This window comes from Engystomops pustulosus, chromosome 7 (assembly GCF_040894005.1).
Source record: "Engystomops pustulosus chromosome 7, aEngPut4.maternal, whole genome shotgun sequence".
Classification (NCBI taxonomy): Eukaryota; Metazoa; Chordata; class Amphibia; order Anura; family Leptodactylidae; genus Engystomops; species Engystomops pustulosus.
In genome coordinates this window covers 132710792-132732494 of record NC_092417.1, presented here as the reverse complement: position 1 = coordinate 132732494, position 21703 = coordinate 132710792, and the positions used below count along the sequence as shown (strand labels likewise).

The 21703-nt window shown below is 40.2% G+C and overlaps 1 protein-coding gene across 6 annotated transcripts in view; it reads left to right on the top strand.

Moving 5' to 3' along the window:
* Positions 1 to 21703, top strand: part of LOC140070854 (uncharacterized) — a 106182-nt gene that overhangs the window by 50608 nt on the left and 33871 nt on the right. For all 6 annotated transcript variants that reach the window (XM_072117852.1, XM_072117854.1, XM_072117851.1 and 3 more), the window contains exons 2-4: positions 12622 to 12679; positions 15413 to 15508; positions 15978 to 16031. In XM_072117852.1, the coding sequence (XP_071973953.1) occupies positions 12622 to 12679; positions 15413 to 15508; positions 15978 to 16031 (208 nt within the window). The remainder of the gene's footprint in view (positions 1 to 12621; positions 12680 to 15412; positions 15509 to 15977; positions 16032 to 21703) is intronic.

Genomic DNA, 21703 nt, shown 5'->3' with positions numbered 1-21703 from the left:
ATTGATACTACTAGTTACTTGTTACAGTCTGTCAGGCATGGATTATGACTGACATGGACTCTGGGCTGTATGAATATTATAATAATTCACTTCCTACATCTGGTATAATAATCAAACTTCTTGGGGTATGGAGGATGCTTCCTGTGGTTTCATGACCTTTGGAGGACCTTCAAAGGTCCTGAAATGACTCTTTTGTACATGTGTATTGAGTATGAGGATTACATGGGTGAAGGTCTTTATCAGTATAAAATTTGGAGTGGGGTTTGGGTGGCCCTGGGCCCCCTGGAATGCTTGGTGTGGTTGTACATTATATTGAGCGGCACTCATCTCTCCCATCTCTACCCAGCGATGTTCCGATCTTCTATCTTCTCTGAGAGCTTGCTCCTCTGAAAATTTGGTCCTCAGCGGCTTCCATAGTTTCAATCCATTCTGACAGCCAGACTCCTGTAAATCAATTTTCATCTCATGCACACTCCAGCCCGCAATATGACCCAATAGAACCAGCCACATTCGCATCATACTACCAACGTGGTAATCACTATTTATTATTTATTATTTTTAAAATATAATTATGAAGTTTATCACATGGGTATGTATTTATATATAATGTTGCATATTTTAATCTTTTATGCATTTGTTTATCCAACTATCCATTTTAAAACCATCTGTAGCGGTTAGTATTACTTTTAACCAATACTTTAAAACCAAAAGATTTTATGAATGAACATCTTTTTACTATATGTTTTTATTTTCATCCTGACGTCACGTTAACGCGATGCAGATGCACCCGTTCGCGCCAAAAACCACTATTTAAAACCGCATAGTCTATTGTATGTCATGCTTAATTGTAACTGATGAAGAGCCCGGTCCGGGCTCGAAACGCGTTTTACCAAGCTTTATGAAATAAAATTACGCAAATTTAAGAACTCTTCTTCACAACCGAGTCATTGGCGCTGACATCATCCTGGAACCCTACACTTGACTACTATCTTTACCCAGCCGAAATATTTGTGGCATTTTGCGATCTGTTTGTGCACCCTAAAGGTTCTGAAACACCTAAAAACACAATCCATATGTAATGTTAAAGGGGATATTCTCCTCCTTTACAGTGGGCCACTGTGATGACGTCTATAACCGTACTACATGCAAGTGCAATTTGGACCTATTTATAGGCGTATGACAGTCGTGAACGGGTTAAGGCATGGCTTCCTAATTTGCATGCTGTATGTACACAATGAAGGGGAGAAGGGGGGATTCCACAATAATTCTGCATCGGGGGGGGGGGGGGGGGGGGGTTATTTAGCTTAAGGCTGTCTCTGAGGCTGGGTGTATGCTTTTTTGCTTAGTGACAGGTGCAAAGTTTTCAATACATCGTTTTCATTATTTTCTTTCAACAGGAACTATTATTAGCATAGTTCTGCATTTCGTAAGGATCATATCCACTTTACAAGATGTGGTAGGCCGAGTGATCAGTCAGGCTGAATGCTATTTGAAGCAGAATTCCATGGACTGAGGTTTATAAACTGTGAAAGTATTCCCGGCATGTGTTGTCTTCTTTTGCCTTTATTGCAAAATGTATCTAAAATGATAAACAACATATCTAAAGATTATCAGGTAGTTGAGTTTTCATCATATGTGTTAAAAATGAGTTGAGATTTTATAGTTTTTTTTAGATATTTTTTAAATTGACACCAGAAGCTTGGAAACTAAAATTGTAGCATCTAATGCTCCCCCTCCAGTCTCCCAGCATGTATATCCAGAGGTTACATGTGCCCGAATTATAATCTACAGAAAAGTGGTATATTAGGCATAATAAACTGCCCCCTGTGTTCCCTCTGCTTAGACTTAGCTATATTGACTATGTTGTGCGTCATGTCACATGTGCCCACTACCTTTCTGCTATATTTTATCTTTGTTATGAATCTTTGTTTTAGTTTGTACTCGCTCTAAACAGTATCATGAGTTCTGCAGTTCTGTTGTAGCATTCCAAGATCGTCTCTCTTTACCGTTGGACATAATACTTTCCATGATTCATCACTTGCCTTCCGCTTAAATTCAAATTCTTTTTTTTAACTCTTAAGGAAGATTGAAGAACTTCTCCTCCTAGCTTCCTCCTGAGGAGAAAAACAAATGTAAAGTTCCATTATCTGCAGAATAGGGAAGTGGAAGAGGAGTTTCAGTACCAGGTTTAGTAAACTTATTCCATGCTCAGCTTTGCCCAGAAACTTCTCTTGCCTTCCAGAGAACACTAGCATTGTAAGGGTAGAGGAGGAATAATACGTTTTCATCTACAAGCCTAGTGTACCTGGAAGTAAGAAATTCCTATAAAAGCTATGAATTACTGTCAGACTCTTCAAATCTCATCATCCATTTTTATCACAATTATACATATAGGTTCATATTTGTATACTCCCCTACAACTACATATTCATTTTAGCCCCGCTTGTCATGTCTGAGAGGTTTTTTTTTCCCATGGGGTCTAGTTATAGTACTCTTTGTACTGCTGTAACATCAGTGAGGATTAAATAGTGAGCCATACATTTAACAGTGGAATTTCTAGATCCTTCCTTAAAGATTTCAGTAGGGTCTCTGTATATAAGAGCTAGTGTGTTCATAGCATGAACATCATATACATACCTCTCAACTTTTGCATAGATGAAAGAGGGACAAAAGATGAGGCCACACACCCTTTGTATCACCACTTACCCCACCCCCTTGCATTCCTTTACATTTAACCAACCTAATGCCCCCCCAGTGGCCTCCACATAATTTAATATCCACCCTAATCCTTACGTTGTGGCCCCCTCCTGCATACACTGTAGCCTCCCCTCCTATATTTACATTGTGGCCCCACTGCTCATCCATACAATGTGGCCTCATTTTAAAACTTTAAATAGCCTTTCCCTGTTGTTGTATGATTAAAAAAAACACAGTTACTCTCCTCTCCCCGTTCCCCCGCAGCTGTCCCACTTCCTCATCTGCTGCCACAATGATGTTATCACATCACACCGGCTGGCATCTGCTGCACACAGCTCAATGATGATGCGGGGAGCCGACAACTTTCTTCATGATTGAAGTCAACTCTGTCTGCATCCAGGGGGACAAATATAGAGATGCATCCTGCAACAAACCTCCCCAGAACTGGACCTTTTTGCATTTCCATTTTTTACTCCCCACCTTCAAATATCTATAATTTTTTCATTTTCCCATGAAAATAGCTGTGTAAGGGCTCGTTTTCTGCGTAACAAATTGCACATCATAGTGACAGCATTTACTATTTCATGTCGTGCAGTAGAAACCTGGGATCGAGGGACTGTGGGGCAAAGCTCCAAGTCCCAACGAATGGTAAAGAGAAGATGTAGAGAAAAAAAAAAAAAAAAACGCAGCTGTCGTGTGATACCGTAAAATATAGATGGAGAAGAGTAAAGCCAAATGGTAGGGGCATATAGAAAAGTTGCTACCAGCAGCTGCCGCTCCTTGGATGCCACATTCACCGAGGACCAGGACCCCGGGACAATGTGGAAATGAGAAGAGAGCCCGAAGAGACGTTTAGGAAGGCGCTTGGTGCAATCAGCAAACACAGAGTTCCAGAGCTTGAAGGAATCTCTTTTATATTTCTACTTTAAAAGTAGGTGATAAAATAAAAGTATACAAACGTAATAAAATAAAATGAAATAAAATGCGACGCGTTTCAGCCCCGATCTGGGGCTTTCATCAGGCATTACAATGTGCAAATCGTACTGTCACTGCCACGGGTGCCCCTGCGACCCATATCCCGGGCCGAAGGCGCACCTGTGTGCCTTCCTCTGCCCCCGGAGCCTGCCTGCCTGCTAACTTACCTCTCCCACTCCAGCGGCAGCCTCCTTGCTCCCCGCGTTCCATTGTGCGCACTCCCGTCTCCTAGGGCGCGCACGTGCCGGCTCTTTAAGATATAAAAGGCCAGTACAACAATAATTGGTGCTGGCTGGCGGCTTGCCAAGATAAATTCCTGCCCCTTCCTGTGTTCCCTGCTGGAACAGAAAGCTGTTCCCTGCAAGTTATTTCCGTGTATTGATCTCCCATTGTGACCTCGGACATGTCCCTGATTACGCTCCTTCGCTGCCTGCCCTGACATCTTGCTTCGTCTCTGACCTTAAACCTCTGCCACCTGCATTGACCTATTGCCTGTCCCCGACCACAAGATCGCCTACCGACTTTGTACCTCGACCTTGGCTGCCACCGCGGATAAGTCGTGCATGTGGAACGACCTGGTGGTACCACGCCGCAGGAAGACCAACCTGCTTTGCGGCGGACTCTGGTGAAGACCGGGTGCCACTTAGATTCCAGTCCCAGGTGTCAGCTTGTTTTATCGTCCGCGGTGGTCCAGGGGGTCACTGACCCCGAGCCTTGACATGCACATTGTAATGAATGTGCTTAAATCAGACAGCCTCGAGTCTTTGTATGACCCGAGGCTGTCATAGTAACCGATTCTTGCTAATCCCCCAATGACTTCACAGGGGGTGGCACTTGAATCCAATATGGCAGCACCCATGCGTCGCCGGGATTTAACTGCCTTTAAATGTAGTATTCCGTCACACATCAGTAATCAGTAAGGGGTTAATGTGGTAAATTAAAACATCTCTACTTACCTACATGTTCCCCCGGAGTTCCTCCAGTATTGCTGCAGCTCCCGCATCTGTGTTTTTGCACATCATCTAAGATCAGATCACCCTGGTACCATTCTGTGTGTAAGTAACCATGGGGCCTGTGATTGGTCTTGTGTTGCCATCTAAAAGGCTCCACAACATAACCAACAGAGCTGCAGCGAGCCTACTGGAGGATCACCGTCGGAACAAATCAAAGTTTTTAGTTTTTTTTTTAAATTTACTAAATACATCTAATCGGAATGTGTGAGGTTGGACATTTGTATTTTCAGTGGTGTTAGTTTTTCTAGTGTGGCTACTGGAGAGTGTGGCTATGGGGGGGCAGTGTGGCTACTGGGGAGGAGGGACAGTGTGGAATGGGACATGAGTTTAATGAAAAGGGCCCACTAAGTCACTGTCGCCCTGGGCCTACTTATAGTGGTGTGCAGGGCCAGCTCCAGGTTTAAGGTTTTTTCTTATGATTGCCCTGCTTATAGCTCCATCCTCCTCAAAAAACATATGATCAGTTTCCCAGTTCTTGCTGAAGCAGAGTATCTGCTTAACATGAGGCTGCCATGCTTCATGGTGGGATGATGTATTCAGTGTGATGTGCAATGTCTCCTGACAATTGACATTGTAGCCAAAAATAAATCAATATTTTTGTTTCATCTGACCAGAGCTCCTGCTTGCTGTATTCCCTATATAGCTTTTTCCAAATTGCAAACTCAAAGTATCAGCAGTGCTGTTTAGAGGTGAAAGCATGGATTCCTTGCATTATAGATCCAATGTGGTCGGGCCCATGAGTCCGGATTCCGCATTGTCTGTGATCACAGGCTGACCACTGTGTGTGTAAAATAGCCATTGTGAAATATTCCCTAATGTTCTCTAACAAACGTCCGAGGCCTTCACAAAAAAATCACATCTAACACATTAAATATCCATCAGAAAAATTGAATTTTGTGGTTATAACAGTTACAAATTAGGAAAAGTTCAAGCAGAATATGTCCATATTTCTATGTTTTTTAAATATTTTATGATCTGATTTAAAATCAAAGGTTACAAGGTTAAACACCGGAAATAAATTTTGATAGATTGGATATTTTGGGATGCAGAGAAACCTAACGTGTTTATGATTTTTACATGTAATTTACCTTATATTTATACCAGTTCTCGGAAAAGGAGGGTGATTTTATTTCTTAGATTTGTTAAATAAAATATTTAAACCTTTTTTATCTTATTTTTTTTACAGCTTTTCAGACCCCCTAGGGCAGTGATGGCAAACCTTTTAGAGACCGAGTGCCCAAACTACAACAAAGACCCGCTTATTTATCGCAAAGTGCCAACACAGAAATTTAATTTGTGATTTATACTCCCTTCTCTGTCACAGTTTTCATTGATACCAGCCTCCTGAGGACACCAATAAAGCAGAAAATAGTCGCAGGTAGAGCTGTCACTTTAAAATAGCTCTGTGCACAGCAAGTCCTGGGCTGTCTGGGACTGCAGGAAGATACCTGGAGTCATCTCTGGTGATGGCCTGAGTGCCCACAGAAAGGGCTCCGAGTGCCACCTCTGGCACCAGTGCCATAGGTTAGCCATCACTGCCCTAGGGTACTTTAACCCTAGGTTGCCTGATTGATCCTACCATATACTGCCATACTACAGTATTTGCTGTCCATCCGCGGTCAGTGGGTGTTTGTTGCGATATGCAGCAAACGCTCACCTTGTATGGAGAGGGCTCAGCCCATGAACCCTCTCCATACACCCACAGCTATATCACATGTCAGTTAGGGGTTAAAGAGATTGTGCACCAAACATGAAGTGAACTCCATTGCTATATTGTTTTATTTTAGGAAACAATCAAGTTTAGCTGTTTCAGTTGTTGCTTAACAGAATTTATCCAGTGAATAACAGGCCCGTTTGCCACTCCTCGGAGACAGGGCTGACACCAGCACTGGGCATACCTGGGCATTTGCTGGGGCCCAGAGTTGCTGGGGGGTGCCCACATAAGGCTGTATATAAGGAATCCATGGGAGTGAGGCTTCTGTGTTTAATAAATCCATAGGGGCTGAGTGGGGCTTTATATAAAATAACCATGAGGGGGCTGTTTGGTATAATAAACTAGGGAATATTTTAGGAAACAGGAGACTGTTTTAGTTTCTGAATATTTAATGCCAGCATGTTAGTTCCATGAGGAGCTGTTGCCCAGGGGCCAACGGAAACTTGAAGCCGGCCCTGCTTAGATAGCATGTTTGGTTACTTCTTTTAGTAGTTACAGAAATATTAATGAAACATACATTTTGGAAAGATCTTAGCTGTCCAAAATGCATCATAATGGATATTTTCCAAGCCTCTCAATGGAAACCTGCCATCATGAGGAGTTTTGTGAAGTCAAGCTGGAAATTAAAGACACATGCCTTGTTCTTTATAGCTATATTTTTATTATTTTGACCTCTCTCCAACCAATACCGTGAAAGGACTTGCAAAAGTTGGTAAAACCTAATAAAGGGAATCACCTTTTCTTATCTGATGCCTTCTCCAAGTTGGCTTCCAAGGAGAGGAAGAACAGAAGTTCCCTCTGACAAGTGATGACACAGAGTTTATATTTTAATTCAACATTTCCACTTCTCAGTAAGAGGGCTCTATAGAGTAAATTGGGCAAAAGCCTATCCATAATGGCTCACCGAATCAGTGGTGGTGGTTTTTAAGTCTAATAAGTCTAAAAAACCTTCATTTTTAATAAGCTAAAAAAGTTTTTAATATCCAATGCAAACAAAGGGAACATTTGACAGAGGGGCCATACAAATTGTCCACTGAAATGCTCATTTGATTAAAAGTAATGTATAAAACAGGAAGCATTCAGGAACATCATGATTATGATGTAGGAACCTTAACCTAAAAGGCCATATGTGCAGTTTATATGTGACCCACTAGATTCTCTTTTAATGAAATCCTGTTTGCTGAATATTTTGATTGCTTATTTTTGTAAATGTGGCAGATAAATAGTTAGGCTGTATTCAGACGAAAGTATGCCCGCTCGGCTATGGCCGTGCATATGTCCGCTGTAATGGAGAGGAGGATGGGTGAACAACGTACGGACCGTAACATGGGGAAAGAGAGGACTTGTGCCATTGCCGTCTATGGGGGACGTATGCCCCGCATATGATCGTGTGAATGTAGCCTTAGACTGATTAATTATTAAAAGAGAAAGTGTGTAACCTGGCATAAGTTTATTATAATCCCTATGATTGAGATTTTGGGAATGTGTAATCACAACTACATAGTTTTACTTTGAGACTAGTTTTTAATAGCCGCATTACACAGGATCAGCAGAGACTGGTAATTTTAGAAAAGCTAATTTTAATCTAATAAGGTCATCTCTGAGGCATGAAGAGTGCAGTGGAAGGCTTCACTGTAAAATTGTAGGAGCGAGAAAATCTCTGCTTCTATAGATAGTACTCATATATAACTCTGTGAAATATTAGGTATGTACAGTAAGATTCTTCTGCTTAGGTATCTATGGTTTATGTACATTATACTGAGACACAGGAATGGTGTTTTACAGATGCTTGTACTACATTGTACTATACACTCACCGGCCACTTTATTAGGTACACCATGCTAGTAACGGGTTGGACCCCCTTTTGCCTTCAGAACTGCCTCAATTCTTCGTGGCATAGATTCAACAAGGTGCTGGAAGCATTCCTCAGAGATTTTGGTCCATATTGACATGATGGCATCACACAGTTGGTGCAGATTTGTCGGCTGCACATCCATGATGCGAATCTCCCGTTCCACCACATCCCAAAGATGCTCTATTGGATTGAGATCTGGTGACTGTGGAGGCCATTTGAGTACAGTGAACTCATTGTCATGTTCAAGAAACCAGTCTGAGATGATTCCAGCTTTATGACATGGCGCATTATCCTGCTGAAAGTAGCCATCAGATGTTGGGTACATTGTGGTCATAAAGGGATGGACATGGTCAGCAACAATACTCAGGTAGGCTGTGGCGTTGCAACGATGCTCAATTGGTACCAAGGGGCCCAAAGAGTGCCAAGAAAATATTCCCCACACCATGACACCACCACCACCAGCCTGAACCGTTGATACAAGGCAGGATGGATCCATGCTTTCATGTTGTTGATGCCAAATTCTGACCCTACCATCCGAATGTTGCAGCAGAAATCGAGACTCATCAGACCAGGCAATGTTTTTCCAATCTTCTACTGTCCAATTTCGATGAGCTTGTGCAAATTGTAGCCTCAGTTTCCTGTTCTTAGCTGAAAGGAGTGGCACCCGGTGTGGTCTTCTGCTGCTGTAGCCCATCTGCCTCAAAGTTCGACGTACTGTGCGTTCAGAGATGCTCTTCTGCCTACCTTGGTTGTAACGGGTGGCGATTTGAGTCACTGTTGCCTTTCTATCAGCTCGAACCAGTCTGCCCATTCTCCTCTGACCTCTGGCATCAACAAGGCATTTCCGCCCACAGAACTGCCGCTCACTGGATATTTATTTTTTTTCGGACCATTCTCTGTAAACCCTAGAGATGGTTGTGCGTGAAAATCCCAGTAGATCAGCAGTTTCTGAAATACTCAGACCAGCCCTTCTGGCACCAACAACCATGCCACGTTCAAAGGCACTCAAATCACCTTTCTTCCCCATACTGATGCTCGGTTTGAACTGCAGGAGATTGTCTTGACCATGTCTACATGCCTAAATGCACTGAGTTGCCGCCATGTGATTGGCTTGATATCTAAAGGGGATTTGCAGTATCCACAAATAAACAATTTCCAACATACTGTCTGGAACAATTCCTTATGGTTTTATAGATCTCTGCTTGCTGTCATGCTGCAGGAAGCGTCATTGCTTAATTCCTGTGGATATAAATCAGGCCATGGTCATGTGATGTCACACAGGTGCATGTCTCTACCCAACTCTCATTACTCTATGAGCGTTTTCAGATAGATCTTCAAAACTTGGCACTACTCGGTGCCAATATATTTTTTGAAGCTTTCTTGGAAATGACCTGCTCTTTTTTTCCACATTTATTGAGCAAAATTATACATAAGTTCTGCACCAAATTACAATTTGACTTAGTTATTAGAAATCAGTTTATGTTAGTGCTTTCAGGAATAACTTTTAAAGTTTCCTATTCTTGACATTTTCATGGCCACGACTCAATTGTAATTACTATATATGTAAGAATAATAAATATATTAATTTCCTCACCTCCTCACCTGCAACATTAACATGTAAAGGAAGCCAATCATTGGTATCAATTTCAGGTCAGCATGGGTTGGACTTTCTAAAAGTGGAGGACAGCTGTTTGATTTTATACAATACAATAAAATTCCATATATTGGATATTACACAAGGACTTTGTTTGAGCGTCCGCATTTTCCTCCTTTTAACCCCTAGGTCAGCCGGCTCATTCACACATACCTGCTCTCCTGGATTGGATCCCGGTAAAAGCACACAGCTAGATAGAAAAGGGTGGGGGTCTGAGTCCACTTCACCTCTCCCCTCTCCATTGAAAGCAAGTGGCCGCACTGCAGATATGGACATGTATATGTCCCAACTCATTCTCAGTCTGGCCTAAAATTGGCAGGCTATTCATACGGCAGGCTATTCGGTAGTAAAATTGCAATACACCGAAATACAGTAGTATTGCAGTTTATTGTATGAGCGATCAGATCCCCCAAGGTTAAAGTACACTAGTAGGCCTAAAATATTAGTAAAAATAAAAAAAATTAAAATATAAAAACAAATTTTAAAAATTTTATTCACCCCCCCCCTTCCATAGAACACACATGAAAATAAGCAGTAAAAATCAAAACATGTTAGGTATCGCCACATTTTATTCTATCAAAATATAAAAAGGATTATTCCGAGCTGTGAACATGATAAAAGAAAATAGCTCCTAAATGTCCAAATCTCCATTTTTTGTACCAACCAGTCATATAGGTTCCAAATTGACATAAATGAACACGTCCACGTGTCCAAGTCACACTTTACACAGGTCCATAGTACCCAAGTATGAAAAAGTTATTGGCCTCAGAACTTGGCAAAAAGGCAAGACATTTTTGTACAGAAGATTTACATTTTTTAAAAATCTACTAAAACATAATAACGTTCATATAAATTTGGTACCCACCGAAAGAATAAAGGGGAGGTGCCATTTGGAGCGCACAGTGAAAGAAAAAGCAGAGCCCACAGGGAAATGCTGCAGGTCACCACACTTTAAATTTTTTTCTAGCTCTCCAGTACATTCCATGGAATATTAAATCGTGCCACTAAATAGTACAGTTTGTCCCACAGACAACAAGCTTTCATACATCTTTGTAAATTGAAAAATAAAAAAGGTATAACTTTTGGAATAAACCACAGAAATGCAAAAAGTTAAAAAGGGCCTAAAGGTATTAATGTGTATTCCTGGCGTAGTGAATGACTGCTGGGACACTGAATGCTAGAAGGGAGGGGCATGGAGTTACAAGGAGCACTGAGGCACACTGAGACATTTCCCTTCATTGTGCAGGTACTTCAGCTCAGCTCCATGAATTTAAATGGGGCTTAGTCACAGTTCTTGCATCGGAGTGATAAACATATGCAGGTAGGTAGGTTACTGTAAGTTAATTTTATTGATATTAATTCAATGTTGCTATATATTCAAAAAGCCATTGTCTATTATCAATCATGTACATTTCTGGAAAAAGTGTCGGAGCGCAGTTCTAAAGTCCTTTTGACATGAAATGTTAGCATTAGCACAATGGATCACCTATGACTCACTTTTGATAAGTCAGTGAAAAGCTATTATTTGTGAATGGATTGTGCTCATATAAAAATGTAAAAATGAATCATTCATTAACAGAAAATAGTTATTAGCAGTTTCTTACTAATATTCATCATGTGGGGAAACATGATGGAGTATCAATTAAAGGCATATAAAATCAAAAAGATTATTGCATACTGTGTACGAAACATTTCAGGCAAGTCCATCCAACCTTCTGTTACTGTATAAGTTTTACCGAACACAAAAAATTTTCATGTTTTTAACTTGATATAGAATTGAAACCAACAATCAGCTAGCTCTAAATTAGGAAGTTGAATCATCATTAGGGAGATCGATACAGTACATAATTCTAATAATAATTCTAATCAGAAGTAAAACAAAGTGGTTACAACCAGTGGCAAATATAGTAGTCAGGTCTTATTGCTCTAACTCACACAATATTTTAAAAGATGCATTTAAAAGGTTTTATAGCAAAGAATCTGCTAGTTATAACTTGAAAATAGTCGTATTTGTGGTAAAATGATGAAAGTACTTATGAGTTGGGTCTGCGTAGCTCATTTAAAGTGATTGGGGCTGACCAATCACTTTATGGGGCATCGTTCGGAAGAGTTCCTTAAGGAGACTGCCAATTAAGACCGCCTGGTAGGCATGTGGAGACTTATAGCCTTGGACACTCCACTAGGAGATTCTGGGAAAACATGCAAATAAGTTTTCCAGGATGGGATAAGGAAAACCAGGCCTCTTTTAGCAACATTGTGAGGCAGCTCCATTGACATCAAGCATGACCTTCAAGAAGCCTTATGACATGATGCAGGACTGAAACCAAGCCAGTATATCTATTCCAGAAGGAACAACTGTAGACAGTGCTATTTCAACCTGGTTGGATGTCTTGAGTACAGCGTAGGGACTGATTTGTGAGAGGCTTGTGACTAGGGTTGGGAAGTACGAGTTCTCCTTATGGAGACTGGAAATTAAGGCCACCTTGTAGGCGTGTGGAGACTTACAGTATAACCATGGACACTATACTATGGAATTCTGGGAAAACATGTAAATAAGTTTCTAAGAATAGTACAAAGAAAAACCATGCCTCTTTTACACAGCCTATAATCTGACATGGTACTATTTTTTTATCAGTCTGTAGAAGAAATTGCAACCTGTGTTGATGTTTACATCTGTGCATTTATTAATGGATATTTCACTTTTGTTTTCTAGGCAACCAGATAAAATAGTGATTGTATGGACTCGCAGAAATAGAAGAGTTTGCTCCAAGGTACCAGCAGAGAATGTTTCCCCTTTTCCACTTTTGTCTTTCAGTGTCAAAGGGCCTCAGTGTCTTTCTTTATCTTCAATTCTGTATGTATATAGGGGTTCAGATACATTGGAAAGCTTTTCCAGTGAACTTTATTTCTTATCTTGATTTTAATTTTATTCTATATTAATGCTGTATATGCGATATATACTATTATCGCTATGTTTTCCATTAGTGGTACCAAAGATGATTCCATTGCTTTAATGACAGCAAAAGATGAAGTTATTTTTGGATGTTTTATTTCCATAATATAATATTTCTTTTTATATTGTTTATTAGAATAAATATTTTTCTTTCATATATATTCTTATATATGTATATAATGATAACTTAGCTTATTCACCCTTGATTTCTTATGGCTTGGCAAAGCTAACTTGAAGCTATATCCCTCTTTTACCAGGCAATAGACGTTGAGGTTTGGGAGGCCCCATATATATTACATAAAGCCCCCAACATTTTCAAGTTCAGCATGACCTTATCCAATTTAATATCAGTTTATAGGTTACAAACCACCCTTATCACCGTTCCCTTATTTATTAAAGGAAACCTGCCATCAAATTACTTTTTCATTAACCCTTAAATATGCTGGGGTAGCTATATGTTTATTAGTAGTATTAGTGCTTTTCTTCGAAAGCTCTTGTATCTCACCCCTCTGCTCCTTCTGCTCTCCCCCTCCCTCTGTCACTGAGCTAATACTTGTGCATCATTTACATTTTATTTTATGACTATAGTAGTGGAGAAACCCAACTAATAAACATATGACTGTATCGATGCTGCTGGGAGCTACCTAGCAGAATTAAGGGTTAATGAAAAAGTAATTTGATGGTAGATTTTCATTCATGTGAAAAAAGCATGAAGCAAAGTGCATTCAGTACATGTAACCCTGTGATGAACGAAATGTTACATAACCGTGTTTTATTCCTATATGTTCTTCTAAAATTGGAAAAGTATAACTTAATTTTTTGCTATAGTGTGAATGAGTGAAAGTAGTTGCATGTCTTTTTAAACTTTAGGGATTGTGACATTCATAAATGTAATCCAGATACGGTAATCTTTCATCCTCATCAACTGTTATTATGGAACGGTGATTCTATTTCTTATGACAAATATTTCAAAGTTGATGTCACTTTGGCAGAAGGTATCTGAACAAAAAGCATGAAATATGCTAATTTCTGAACAGAAAATGTAAATTGCTGTCTTATCTAACTACTCAAACCCATGTTTTTTATATATATGTGAAACTTCCCTTCCCCATTAGTTCATGTCTGATGAGTTAATTGTACTCCACATGTAAATCAATTAGAATTCTCCATTTTCCTTAGTTGGAAACATACAGTGTATATAATGTTCCCATGTCTTCTCTATGAAGTCTATCAGTGACTCATCCAGCAAATCATCATCTCCTTGATTTAGTTGAGAAATATTGTATATATCGTATATATACTTGTGTATAAGCCGACCTCAGTATAAGCCGAGGCCCCTAATTTTACCACAAAAACGGGGAAAACCTATTGACAAGAGTATAAGCCGAGGGTGGGAAATGCATTGGTCACAGCCTCCCCAGTATATAGCCTGTCAACCCCCTGGAGTATATAGCCAGCCCCTGCCCCAGTGTATATAGCCAGCCAGCCCCTGCCCCAGTGTACATAGCCTGCCAGCTCCTGCCCCAGTGTATATAGCCTGCCAGCCCCTGCCCCAGTGTGCATAGCCTGCCAGCCCCTGCCCCAGTGTACATAGCCTGCCAGCCCCTGCCCCAGTGTATATAGCCTGCCAGGCACTGCCCCAGTGTATATAGCCTGCCAGCCACTGCCCCAGTGTATATAGCCTGCCAGCCCCGGCCCCAGTGTATATAGCCGCCAGCCCCTGCCCCAGTGTATATAGCCGGCAGCCCCTGTCCCAGTGTATATAGCCGCCAGCCTCTGCCCCAGTGTATATAGCCAGCGGCCCCTGCCCCAGTATGCAGCCAGCCTCCCCATCTCGTTGTGCAGCCGGCTCCCTGCCCCGTCGTGCAGCCAGTTGATTTTTTAAAAAAATCAAAACTCACCTTTCCGGTGGCCCCCACAGGTCTTCAGTCCGATCCGTCCGTCAGCGCCAGATCATGTAACGTCGCACGGACCTGCCGTCTCTGCCGGACGGATCACACAGAATACCTGTGGGGGCCGCAGGAAAGTTAGTTTTGATCTATTTAGTTTTTTGACTCAAGTATAAGCCCATTTTGGGGTTTTCATAACATTTTTTGTGCTGAAAAACTCGGCTTGTACTTGAATATATACGGTATTTGTTAGGGTTTTGTATGGGATACGACATGCTATTTAGTAGGATGAGAGTATCACATCATGGAGGATACATGACTATCAATGACCATATTAGCAGTGGAAGAGTGAAGAAATAAGGCAATACCTTTTTGAGGATAACTGAGTATATTTGATGCTGAGCTTTTAAGAATACTAGTCCTCTTTGTAGCGGTCCCCTTCTTAGCAGTGCACATTCTTGTAATCCTGTGGAATCCCATCAGTTGGAGCACTATGAATAAGGAAGTTAGTTACTGTCTGGCAAAACCACTTTAATGCACTTTTAAACTACTCCTATTGCTTTCCTTTCTTCCCCATGGGCGTACCATGTTGTCCTTACTTCATTTTTGGGACATTCAATATTGCCATAATGTAAAAATGCTTTGAATATAATTTTATCCAGGCTCATAGCTGGCAGCCGGGGATTAAGGACCCATTCCGTGGATCGGTTGTCTGGGCTGTTCCTGAAAATGTGGACATCACAGCAACACTATATAGAGTAAGTACATTGGGCAGACCTGTCCACAGTTAGTATGGTTGATATGTAAGGCGCACTGGACTATAAGGCACACGTTTGATTTCTAAGAAATCGCCTTATAGTCCGAAAAATGTGGTATATATATATATATATATATATATATATATAGGTATATATATAAGAAAACTTATATTTGCAACTGTTGTTACATAATCCAAAGGGAAGCTTTAGCTTTGTAAAATTAGGGGGAATTTAGGCCCCATTCTGGAACCAGCTCCACCCATCTAGAACTACCCACTTTTGGACAGATTTTCACAGTCATATGGGCATTTTAGCTACTTTAAAATATATATTATGTATAATGCATGGTGGAATGATTGCAGATAAGGTGAGGTAAAACCTTGACCTAAAAATGTACGGTAAATGAAGCCAAATAAAAAAAATTGAATCGATGTGGCAGGTGGCTGTAGAATTCTATTCTTTTTTGCAGGACCCACACTCTGATCACTTTGAGGAGAAAGAATGGACATTTCAAGTTGAGGGGGTAAGTGTGGCCCCTAGCCTGGTTTTGTAGTATATTAATTCCTGGTGCATACAGTCTTCATTCTTTTTTTACAAGCTCATGTCTTCATTGACAATAATATTCTCATTACCCATCAGTAACGCTCTCTTACGGTTATGTAACCTGGATATATAGCAATGTAATTACTAGTAGGGGCAACTTTATAATTATACTGCCTTAGGCAGAGAAAATCCACAGCGGAAGCATATGAGATTACAATGGTGTGCTGGAGAGGCTGTATTCAACCATATGTTTAGAGTGATATGTGTGATTTAGATGGCACGTTAGCAGTATGTATCTTTATTATCCTGTAAAGTCACATAGACTACTAGAACTATGAGGGACAGAATAAAGCTCAGGCACACCATGTATTGACATGTCAAGGGCAATACCCAGCTCAATATATTTATTTGTCTCAGTCATGAATATTTTGTACATTCTCTTTGTGGTCTTTTACAATTGTGGGTAAAATTGGTTACAGCTACAATATACCTACATTTACTATAGGTTTTCATACAGATGCTATAGGTATAATCTCTGCCATGTCAGACCTGATCTAAATAGGTCTGACCTGATGGAGATTGGGTCCAGAAATACTAAGTGGCCTGAGCCTCTTAGTATATTCGGCACACCTTGCAGGGGCGAGGGGTGGTATAACGTTTATTATTTATTAATTTATTCACATGTATTTGTATGGTGATTGAATTCGGGTCAACAGTGTTTATCAGGGCTTATTACTATTTCATGTAGGTGTTTGTTATTGAGTGAAAAGTTCAAGTTCAAGAGTTATCCATCATCCTGCATATTAAAGGGAACCTGTCATTAGGTTCACATTTTCAACAGCAATTTTTAGAAAGGTTTTTCATACAAAAAATCTAAGGAATAGAACATAGAGGAAGGAGTCAGTTTATTAGACTTTCATGCACATGTTAGAACCACAGGTACTTCTTATGTATGTTGTTACTACATGCTTCCATGCTATAAATAAATCTCCCTAAAAAAGGAGCATTATTTCATTTTCCATGCATCAGAGATGGTTGAAAGACAAGATTCAAGATATATGGAAACAAAACAAAAAAAATGCATATATATTGGAATAATAAAAATAAACCATCATTAAAAAGTTTCCCTTTTTTGTTTTAAAATAAAATATTTATAATGCTCTCACCCCTCTTAAATAGTGCTCTGGTGACTGTCAGCTCCAGTACCACCCAGCTTTGAAAATATTTCTATTGCCTGTATTGTATGAGAGTGAATTGAGAACATTATATTAAATCATTCTCTATGTCACATGGAGAATGATCCTGACGGATTGAGGTAAAGAATGGTCGATCACCTGTAAGGTGCTGAGCTTCTCTTATTATTATAGCCTGTTTATCAGTCACTTCTAAGTGGCCAGAGAGTAACACTTGAGATAACAATATCCTCCTCCTCTACAAGCTTGTATTACAACTGCTGGGTGTATACGCATGTTTGCACCTACAGTATACAGCGTTACATAGTTTTGCTTCTTTCTGATATACTTGTGTTTGCCAAAAAGCTATAATTCCCTTGGGTCATGTTCACATGTTTTAAAATACATTTTGGTAAAACCTGATGTGTATCAGTAGTGTATACTCATAGGGCATCCTAAGCTTGATATTCCCTCCAGTATTTACAGTATAAGGCCCCATACACACAAACGCGTAGAGAACGTATTAAAACGGCCATATATACGGCCCCATGCATTCAAATGGACAACACGGCCATTCATGTACATGGCCGTATTGTCCACCATATTGTACCGTACCGTGAGTGGCGCATATAAAAATATAGAGCGGACATGCTCTATATTTTCGACTGTATTTCTGTTCCTTTCGGCCCAAAGAAGACAATAGGAATGTATAAAATATGGGCTAAATATGTGCTGCATACATTTGTGCACATTCAGTTTCCATTGAGACCTGGGCCTGTGGGAGGAACCTTTGTTCCTCGGATATGGTACTGATACGGCGTCATATGTTGCAATATGTTGCCATACATTATATATGGTATTTACGGCCAGAATACAGCCGTATATACAGGAGAGAAAATACCATACGGCCGTATGCATGAGGCCTAAGCTCCATCAGACATGGAATAAAGTAAAAGTATTATGTTGAAGTAATAAAGAGTTCAATATCAATCAGGCAGAGAGTAATTAATTAAAATAATAAAACGGCCGAAATAACATAGACACAGACAACGATATATCTGTATCATGGAGATCTGAAAAATTATCCCCACGCAGTTTATTTTATACCTTTTCAAAATAGGAGTGTTTTATATCATTTACGTAAGTAACTTATGACAGCATGATTAATGAAATATAGAAAAATGTGGAAAAAGGATAAAAACAGACATGTGTTTCCCATTTAACATTTATACAGATTTCACAACATTGTTTATCAAAATCCGATTATACCCCTACATATCCTTGTGGTCCTCCGCATCCGTCCAACATCCAAGTCAGAGGCCAACTATTGTGCAACCGTTGTGCATAAACAAACTATATTTCTGTATTCCAGATTCTTAGTGTGTATAAAGTTCATGATAACATAAGTAAAGAAGCAGATAACTAAATTAGTTAACCAAGCAAGTTAAACTACTCTAACATTCCCTCCTTTTTATCAATTCTTTACTAGATACATGAACTATCCCTCTCTACCTAGCCTCAATTTCCATGGGAAACAGTGCATAAGGTCATCCTTCCTACACAATGTGTGAGAGCACTAGTCCTCACAAATTATGGGACGTCCAGCATCCATCCAGAAAACCCCACTGCTTCCCCTATCTCAACTTTTCTTAGTTCACATAAACTAGTAAAAGAAGAGGAAATATGTTTCATAATGTTTCCACTAGATAAGTCCATTAATAGGAGTCGTCATAATGTTTCCATTAGATAAGTCCATTAATAAGAATGTATAGGAGTAGCATTATAACACTACTCCACAATAAATGCAATTGGCGAGATTCTCCACGGCTTGTTTTCCACAATAGGTGCACTTAAACTGTGAAGCTGGGCTTGGAGCTGTTGTGGTTGATGCATCCATATCTGAAGTCTGTATCTCTACTTGAGGGAGTGGAGCAGGTATGGTCATCATCATTACTGGGGATGTGGAGTCTTTGATGATAGTCAAATTAGCTGATTTCGATTGTCCTGCAAAACAATTGGACTTTAGGATCTTTTTCAATATTAAAAGGAAAATCTTCACTAGAATAAAAATTATCAGTATTAGGAAACAACCTTGTATCAACATATGGAAAATTCCCGATATCCACCCTCCAATTCCTTTAAACCAATTGAATGGGTTAAGCCATGATAGCCAATCTGGCCAGGTGAATTCGGGTGGCGCTAGATGAGTACCCCTAAACCCCTCTTTAAGTTGGTTTGCTCGATTCAAATCATGAGTGATCTGAAAGGTGCCATTGGGATCAATAAAATGACAACATGCCGAACCTACTATCTGACACAAACCACCCTGGGCTGCGGTAAGATAATCCAATACTACTGCATGCTGATTAGTAACAATAATTAACTGTTTCAAATATATAGATGTTACAGCCACTGCATCAAAAAGATAATCTGTGATGTTATCAAACAGCTCCCCCAAATCCTCAATTTCCTTGGCATTTCTGAGAATTCCTTCTGATAAGAAGTAACTGTTAATTACTGGGGCATACATACCAACTCTCTCAGCCCAAGTAGGTTTTGCATGTATTAACTTAGTAGGATGGTTGAATTGTGGTGTTTCAGGCATTTTGGGAAAATGGGGTGTCTCCCTTTTTGACAACATATGTGCTGGTAAATGTTCAAAGGGAATATCCTTAGAATCCCAAACCCAAGTAGCTGGCTCCAGCCTAGCTAGAGTACAAGTCCCCCCTGCTCCCTGGGGTAGCCATTTAAATGCCTGATTTTCACAGACTATATATACATCATTGGGTAACTTAAACTGCCACCTTCGAACCAAAGCATCTACTATAGAGATTAACATGACAGTTTCATCATACAGACACCACGGTTCGGGGTTGTCATCACTTGTAACAATTTGATAAAACATAAGAGGGCCACATTTTGGATGACTAGGTACCCGTTTCCTAGGATCAATACTCATGTCATCTGCTCCATCCCCCTTAATGCCTTCCACTTCTTCATCAATATTTTCTCCTAGATAATTTGGTCTAAAGAAGGCACCTGATTTAAAACACTCAGCCTTGTCACCTGAGGGAAAAAGTGTGGTGTAATTCCAGTGCAAATCATGTAATACTCTAGTCAAATAGTACTTCTGAGCATTAGCATAATCCCTTTCTTCACCAGCAAAACTTATTTTGAGATTTCTGTTAGGGACTTCTCCAACCTCTATGGATGCCTGTGGCCTCCCTTTCCACCCATCTTCCCTATGGTCATACTTGTACCAAGTACCAATTCTAGATGATATATTAACTTGCCACCAGGGTTGTTTTACCCACCCGATTACAGGTAAGGATATAGCGGTATCCCGTTGTGGAGAATCTAACCGTAAGGGGAACAAGTCATGACAGGGGACTTGTAACAACTCTTCTATCGGTAAAGGGTTGGCGGCATATGGCATAGAATTAGCAGAAACAGGTGAGTGACTGCAAATCCAGCAATCTGAGAGATTTCTCATTTCAGCCACAATTTTATGATACTTGATGAACTTATTTTCCGTCATACTCATCTCTCCCTTAGTTAAAACAATAATTTGGAAATAAAGAAAATAAGACACGATATACTTCCCTAATTTCATGATTTAAGCAACTTTTTGCAATGGGAAGCGTGAATCCAGGTTGGTTTCCCCTCCAGTTTTACTGATGTGGGAGTAGTCAACTGGACTTGGAATGGACCATCAAAACGTGGATCCAATGCCTTTCTCACGTGTCTTTTAACCGTAACCCAGTCTCCGGGCTTCAGTGGATGGGTGCCTTCAATGGAGGAAGGATCTGGAATGGAACTAAAAACACGATTGTGAATTTGTTGCAAATTCTTATGTACTGCACTTACATATTGTGTCATGTCTGAATGTAATGCCTGGAGCTGTTGAGGAAAATAAAAACCTGTCCTTGGAGCAGCCCCAAATAAGATTTCATAGGGACTTAATTGGGCTTTTCTAGTTGGCGTTGTCCTGACCGTATGTAAAGCTAATGGCAAACATTCTGTCCAAGGTTTACCCGTTTCAGCCATGGCTTTCTGGATTTTTAACTTCAATGTACCATTTAATCTTTCCACCTTCCCACTGCTCTGGGGATGGTAAGGGGTATGGAAAGCTTGCTCAATTCCCAGAGATTGTAATATTTCCTGTAAGATTTCAGAGGTGAAATGGGTCCCTCTATCACTCTCAATAACTTCAGGCACCCCATATCGACACACCACTTCTGCCAAGATTTTTTTTGCCACTGTCTTTGCATTTGCTTTTGCTGTGGGCCAAGCTTCTGGCCATCCCGAGAAGAGATCAACACACACCAGAACATACTCATATGTGCCCACTCGTGGAAGCTGAATGAAATCTATCTGTAGTCTCTGAAACGGGTAGAATGGCTTTGGGCTGCACCTCAAAGGTACTTTAACTGTCTTACCAGTGTTATGGCATGCGCATATGATACAACCTTGAACATAC